We start from the raw sequence: 7,303 nt of genomic DNA on the forward strand, positions 1-7,303 counted from the left end.
ATGGTGCTAAACTAGGAAATATATCATGCATAGTGCTAAAACTTCCACGTCATTTTTGTACATGATAATTATTATTTTCGAGCTTGGTTGTGTTCTTTTATAAGATTTTGTAGTTCCCCTTCACTGTAAGGCGCCTAGTGACAAGTCCTCCTCCACTCCAAACTCTACCGGACAGATTTAATGGTGAAAATAGATATTTAATCATTTTTTATTTAAGAGATAAAACATTTTTATGTTCGAAAAACCAAAAAGTTTCAGCTGATGTCCGATTGATGTGGCAAGATGGGTGATAATAAGGCGTTTGGACCATATGACTTCACGCCACACATGTGACACTTATCATTTGGGATTATATATTGAAGTCATGCGTGCCTGTTATATATGGAAGTAAAACAGACAAATCCATCATGTGTCTCCTTTAAGCACACTGTTGAAACCCCCCACACAAAAAAACACTGTTGAAAAGAGAGGGTAAAAGATCATTTCAATATTCCTTAAAAAAATAGTTTCTAATGAAAGGACGGTTCAGATTAAACATTACACTTACCTCCTAAGAGGGACCATCTTGATAAAAGTAAAAATGCTTAGCAACAAGGGCTAAACACCTATGCAATAGGGGTTTATTTGCTAAGCCTTTCATTCACTTACAATCTCATAGCACCTCTGGATTGCAAGAGGCCTAGAGCGTGTGGCGAGCGACGCGTTTTGTCTTGGTAGATGTGCGTGTAGCATGGGAGCGTGCGCATTTTACTGACAACTTCAGAAGCGAAAGAGAAGAGAAAAAGAAGTACAGAAGGAGTAGTTGTACAGTTTAGTATCGCCCAACAGTGTTGCTACACGTGGAGGAACTTCAACACGTGGACCCATTTCGTCCGCGCGTGTTTGTTTGGATCCACGCGAACAAAAATCATTGTCCAACGCATCTTTTTGTCCGCATGGACTCATTTCAGTCTCAAATTTGGGACGCATTTGGGTCGGAGGCGGATAAAAAGCAAATGCTTTGTGTGTCCTCTTCATCCGCTACATGCGAGGCTGGCCCACCTGTCACAGTCCCACCACCTCCCACCTATCTCTTCTTTTTTCTCTGTGCAGCCCATGGGGCCCCATGCACCAATGCCGGCGGCCGGCCTAGCCTCGCCTCGCCTCCCCCGTGCCCCGGCCATCGCAACTACTGGAGTCGGAGTGCCGCCACCTCCCTCACGCTTAACGGGCTATCCTGGCCGCGCTCGCCCGGCCTCATCGAGCTCGGGCCACACTCGCCCCGTCGCTGCTGCTGGAGCAGGAGCACCCCCCCCCCCCCCCCACCCCCCCCCCCCCCCCCCCCCGCGCTTGCGCTACTGGTCGCCCAACGCTCAAGCTCCGTCGCACGGGTCAGCTGGCGGCTGCGCGCCTCGCGAAGCGCGTGCAGTGGCACGACGCGGATGCACGGCCTGGAGCGGGCGCGAGTGCGAGCACGAGCGGTGGTGGGCATGGGCGAGGCGAGCACGGGCGGGGGCGGGCGTGAGAGCGAGCGCTCGAGGCGCGCACGAGCGGGAGTAGGCACGGGCACGAGCACGAGCAAGGGCAGGTGTGTGCGCGAGCACAAGCAGGAGCGAGCGCGGGTGAGGCGAGCACGAGCAGGGGCGGGCGCGAGAGCGAGCACAAGCAGGCGAGCGAGGCGAGCACGGGCTTCACTCCAGCGAGCGGCGGCCTCCCGAGCCATGAGCACACGGTCACTGAGAGCACCGCGACGGCGGGGGCGGGCGCGGGTGGCTTCTCTCAAGCGAGCTACTACTGCTAGGCGAGTAGCAGCGCGGAGCTGCGGGGCGGGAGCAGCGGCGACTGAGCGGAGGCAACACTCGTGCACCAGCATCGTTCCTCACTGCAAGCTTCGTGTTCGACGAAATGCCAAAGCGGACATGTCAAAAAATGGGTCCATCTCCGTTGGGCACACCGACCGACCCGTTTAAAAAAGCGGACACGAACGAGCGGATGGCTGACCCAAGCGAAAAAAATGGACAAAATCGACGTCGGTTGGAGTTGCTCGTAATAGGTGAGCTCAGAATCCGCAAAACGCAAAGCTCCATCCAACACGACTCATGACAGTGTCCATATATAGATAGAAAGATGGCAACCCCAGCTGGCTATACGTCAGCAGTAGCATAGTCGATCGATCGATCGACTCGCTTGGTGTGAACGAATTGACCGAGTGGGACGCGCATCCTCGATCGATCGGAGTCGCTGGGACGTTGCACTGTGTGATTGAATGCACTGTTTCGCTGCTGTGGGTACTCCGTACGGACCGGCCAGCCAGTGGAGTGCTATCCTGTCTGGCCTGCGATCGGGGGCGTCGTCCCCCGGGAGAATGGTCACCATCAGGCGCGTTACAATCGGTGTGCCCACCCCGCTCCCTCGAGGCTGCTCTTGGCCGGAAATCGAGAATGGCCGCGCTTTCGACCTCAGTGCGACGTGGTGCAGGCCGGAATTGGAAAGCCGGGACCTTCTCCGCTTTCGACGCTGAGTGCGCTGAAGTTTCCGTGAAACTTCCCTCCTCCCCGCCTTCAAAATAAGGCTAGCCATAGTGTGGTAACTTAGGTATTAACTTAACACATCCAAGACAATTTTACCTATACGGCAAGTATTTAATGAGAAAAGAAGTGCTTGTGGTAATATAATATGTTACTGTAACATAGCGCTTCCCGAGGCAAAATGAGTCTATGAGCTAAAAGTAATCTATGACACTACTATTATATTATTTTGCACTATGAAGGTAGTAACTTAGACTAGTGTTATATACATGACACTAGTATAAGTTACTCCCCCCTATGACCAACCTAAACCGTACTACAGGGAGAGGATCTGTGAGCCGTGGCACGTGTGTGGGAGCATGCAGACCATCCGATTGTCTCGTGATGTGAAAAATTGATTAATCTTTGCATGCCCTTTTAACCCTTAATAATTGTCTTATTAGGTGGATCCATGCGTATGGCTTTTTGCAGTGTTTTTGGCAGCGTCTCCCCATTTCACCTGCATTTTCTGGACCTTCAAAGTTAAGTATATTATGCATAGGCGACGATAGGCGCGGGCGGACCGGCCGAACTGTTGGGCCGGTCTATCCCCTGAACCAGTCAGAGCCGTCCGATCTACGAGCGAGCCCCCACCAAACGAACCGTTGCAGCAAAAATAAACAAGACCTGTTGCAACCGTTGTTTCACCCCACCACAACGAGGAAACAGGGGAACCGCTTGCTCCCGCGTCGGTCCGTCTCCGATCCGTGGCGGCGGCTACCGGATCCGCCGGATTATGGTTTCCTGCTACAGGCTCAGCTCGAGGAGGGCCCCCCCATCTATCACGCGACCTCTGATTTCCTTCAACCATGTCTTACATATGTGGTTACCTCCTTGCCGCCATGGATTTGGGTTCAAGCTCTGGGATGAGCTCCCCCGCAGTTGATGGCCGAAGGCGGCAAGACCCTGGTGGTAGTGTACCGAGGATGCAACGATACGTCAACCCCGGTATAGTGTTCCAGGATGCAACACATCATGGCCGGGATGAAATTGATCTGGTATGAAAACCAAACCCTAGATCCTATCTCTCACAAAAATTGTTGCAACCTTTGATTTCAGTTGATGAGCATGACATGAAAAAAATCTTCTCGACTAACTTGTGTTGATTATTCTGAAAAATTTCTGACACTGAACAAAATGCTAGTAAAAAATGTTTCTTGGTGGTCTCTAGCAATAAAATGTTACAAGTATGTAGTGAACTTGGTACAATGCTACATCCTAAATGCTATATCCTAAATGCTACATCCTACATCCTACATGCTACATTAAGGAGAATTGGTACAAAAAAACAATGAAAACAGAGGGACGTTTCATATCTTCATGATCCAGATGTGCTACGTGCTACTACGTTGTAGAAATGTTTGGTGGAGAAAGAACCTTAAATAACAGTATGCTAAGTGTTTTTGTTGTAAAAATTTATGCTATGATTGCAGCAAAAAAACTTGTTTCTGAATTTATGTTTCACATGCCGCGTCCACTATGTTTGGCGTTTTTCTGCATAGTTTTTTATGCAGCAAACAAAAAAGTTGACTTGGGTGCTAATTTTGTTGCAGAATGTCGGTTTGGAGCCATTGATTTTCATTGATGATGATCTACAAAATGTTACGGAGCAAGAAGAAAATGATGGCATTGATCTAAATGATACTGCAAGAACAGATAGTGAGTACACCTTGCAGTAGAACACGGGTGATCCAGCTCATGTGAATGCCCAAGTTGCCGGTAACAATGCCAATGGAAATGGTTCACCCTTTGTTGATGAACCTGATGAAGATATATCATCGCAACCAATTGTCCCTTTTGTTGGAATGGTTTTTCACAATGTGGAAGAAGCTAAACGAGTGTACAATGATTATGCAATGAAGATGGGTTTCGGAACTCGATTTGTGACATCAAAGAATAGTAGGATAAGAGGCTCGGGAAAGAAAGGCATCTTAATCTATAGAGTTTTTGAGTGCATACACTCTCGGAAAAATCCTTCCAAGAATGTCGGTGGAAGAATTCCTGACTGCGCTGCAAAAAATCAAAGTGATGATGCTGAAATGAGCTATGCTAGTAATAAAAAATCAACAAGCAAGCAAGCTGGCATCTATATGGATGGGAGCGACATGAGGCAACGAAACAGATTGGAGCGGTATGATTGCAAGGCACATATGGGTGTTACCCTACGAGACGCTACCTGGGTTGTGACAGTTTATGAGGCGGAACACACACACCAACTGATGATGCAGAGGGGGCGTCGAAGATTTTGCCGTTCTCACAGAAAGATCCCGGATGCGGACATGCAATATATCACCTCACTGCACTATCGCAACGTATCAACAACAAATATGATGGGCTTGCTTGGAGATGCACGGTGTTGCGATCCATGGAGTTTGCCGTATGTGAAGACTGATGTGACAAATGCAAGAGCAGACTTGCGAAAGGGCCTGTCAGAGCATGATTTGGAGCTCACCATCGAGTACTTTGAGAGAAGACAAGTGGAGAACTCCAACTTCTTTTTTCCAAACTAGAAGAAGATGGATCTGTTAGGGCGCTTTTCTGGGTTGATGGGAGAACAAGGGCCTTGTATCCAAAGTACAAGGATTTTGTGTTTTTTGACGCCACATTTTGCACAAATCGCTACAACCTTCCCTTTGCGCCGATTGTTGGCATTAACAACCACACACACACACACACTGTTTATTTAGGATGTGCTTTGCTGCCTAATGAGACCATTGAAACTTTCAAGTGGGTCTTCGAACAATGGATGTTGGCAATGAATAACGAGCATCCATTGAACATAATGACTGATCAAGACCAGGCAATGGCTACAACCATCTCAATGGTATTCCTAGATTCAGCACACAGATGTTGCAAGTGGCACATTTTCCGGGTTGCAAGAACAAAGCTAGGGAAGATGCTGGGCAAGGATGAGCCTTTTGCTGAAGCATTCTATGGATGCATCAATGGTTCAAATACCGTTGAGGAGTTCAAAGGAAGGTGGCAGCAGATGGTTGAGTTATTTGGTGTGGCTGATAAGAAACACCTCAAAAACATGTGGAACAATAGGGAGATGTGGCCTCCTGTATACTTTAGGCATAAGTTCTTCCCATTCACGGGCACAACGGGGCGGTCCGAGAGCCTGGATTCCTACTTCAAGACTTTAAATCATCACAGAGACTCGATTTGGATATTTGTGCAACAATTTGAGCTTTTCCAGGAGCTAATGCTTGATCATGAGGACAATGTTGACTTCATCAATGAAATGACTAGGCCACCACCCTGGGGCAAGTAAGTCCAAAGTCATGTAGCATTTTTTTTAGTTTCTCTGGGTATCTTCTTTTGTTAGCTGTTTTCCGCTACAGTTTTGTTGTAGCATTTATTTGAAACATATGTAGCAATTCTTGTTGATGTTGGAAGCATTTTTGTTTGCAGTTACAACATTGAGAAGCAGGCTGCAGATTTCTATACCAGAGATGTATTTTCCAAGTTTCAAAAACTATTGGCTAAATCAACAAGCTTTGGGCTGCAATATCAGGTGCAAGGGGATGTCATCTGGTTATGCCTTGTTGCAAATGATGGTGTAAACCCTAAATTGTACACAGTGCATGTTGCCCCTGAAGATCAGACATACATGTGCAGCTGCAACATGTTTGAGATGTGCGGGTTGATCTGCCCACATATCATCTGTGTCATGGTGCAACTGAACGTGCAAAACATACCTGCGACTTACATGCTTCCGAGATGGTCTAAGAGAGAAACCGACCTTGCACCTGAACCGGGCGATGGGCATAGAGCTATGCACTTTGGCGTCCCCACAACAAACACCCTAAAGTTCAACTCTCTCTGCCGGAAGTTTGGCAACCTTGCTTCTGATGCATGCTTCAGTGATGAAGCTTATAATTTCGTCTCTGGCCTAATTGAGCAGGGCACTGTTGGGGTTGCTGCAATGAAAGCTAGAGCAAGGGATGGGGTTGTAGGAGATGAAGAAGCCCAAGGTCATGAAGCAAATGAACAAACGCAGGCTTTAGGGGGTCCAAATACAGGGCAGCGGGATCCACCCCCTGTAGGATTGTGGAACCCAACAAAGTTAGCAAAGAATGGGAGGCCAAAGGAAAAGGAGAAGCGAAGGAAGCCACTAATTGAGCTACGAGAAGATGAAATGAAGAAGAAAGCAAAGAAGGACGCAGCATAAACGAAGAAAGCTCCAAACCCAAAGGGAAAGAAGACTGTATGCAATTAGTGTGGAGATGAGGATCACACTGTCAAGAGCTGCCAACTCCTTGCTACAGTGCTTGCTGTGAGTGCAACCGCGAAAGCTCCGTGTGTCGAAACAACACTTACCATTTAGTATGTTTCATGCAGAAAAAGATGATGTATTCCCTTGTAACCCCCCTTGGTTTCTCTGTGTATGCAAGAATTATAGAAAAAATGATTACAAACAGTTGGGCTGAATGGTTGTAGCAAGTTTTTTGTGGGATTGCAACATACTACCACATGCGTGGATTGAGAAAAGCAAAATGTTGCTTTTATGAGAGTTGATTGAAAGAGATTCTTATTCTTATATGTTTGTGACATCTTACCTTTTGTAGCCCTGATGGTGCAAAAGTTTGTAGCATGTGCCTTGCATGGTTCCATGGTTTTGTTTCTTAAAATTTAAAATCACTGAATAAAGCATCCATGCTTGTTACAAAAAAGTGTAAAATCACTAGTTGTAGAAAAAACAAAATAGCAGTGGAAGTTTTTTGCTTTAATGATGCAACACTTCTAGCTCCTAA

At 47.2% G+C, this 7,303-nt stretch overlaps 1 protein-coding gene across 1 annotated transcript; it reads left to right on the top strand.

Moving 5' to 3' along the window:
* The first annotated feature begins 5,349 nt into the window (after positions 1 to 5,349).
* LOC109735107 (protein FAR1-RELATED SEQUENCE 5-like) lies at positions 5,350 to 6,720 on the top strand. Its single transcript, XM_020294316.1, has 2 exons — positions 5,350 to 5,816; positions 5,961 to 6,720. The coding sequence occupies exons 1-2, from the start codon at positions 5,350 to 5,352 to the stop codon at positions 6,718 to 6,720; spliced, it is 1,227 nt and encodes a 408-aa protein (XP_020149905.1).
* Positions 6,721 to 7,303: the final 583 nt, after the last annotated feature.

The sequence above is a fragment of the Aegilops tauschii genome, chromosome 4 (genome assembly GCF_002575655.3).
Source record: "Aegilops tauschii subsp. strangulata cultivar AL8/78 chromosome 4, Aet v6.0, whole genome shotgun sequence".
NCBI lineage: Eukaryota > Viridiplantae > Streptophyta > Magnoliopsida > Poales > Poaceae > Aegilops > Aegilops tauschii.

What these genes read in the sequence shown, in the direction of transcription:
- LOC109735107 (XM_020294316.1), top strand. Translation starts at nt 5,350, where the DNA reads ATGGCTACAACCATCTCAATGGTATTCCTAGATTCAGCACACAGATGT. An exon ending in AGGCCACCACCCTGGGGCAA is followed by an intron (nt 5,817 to 5,960) that starts GTAAGTCCAAAG and finishes TTTTGTTTGCAG; the next exon opens with TTACAACATTGAGAAGCAGG.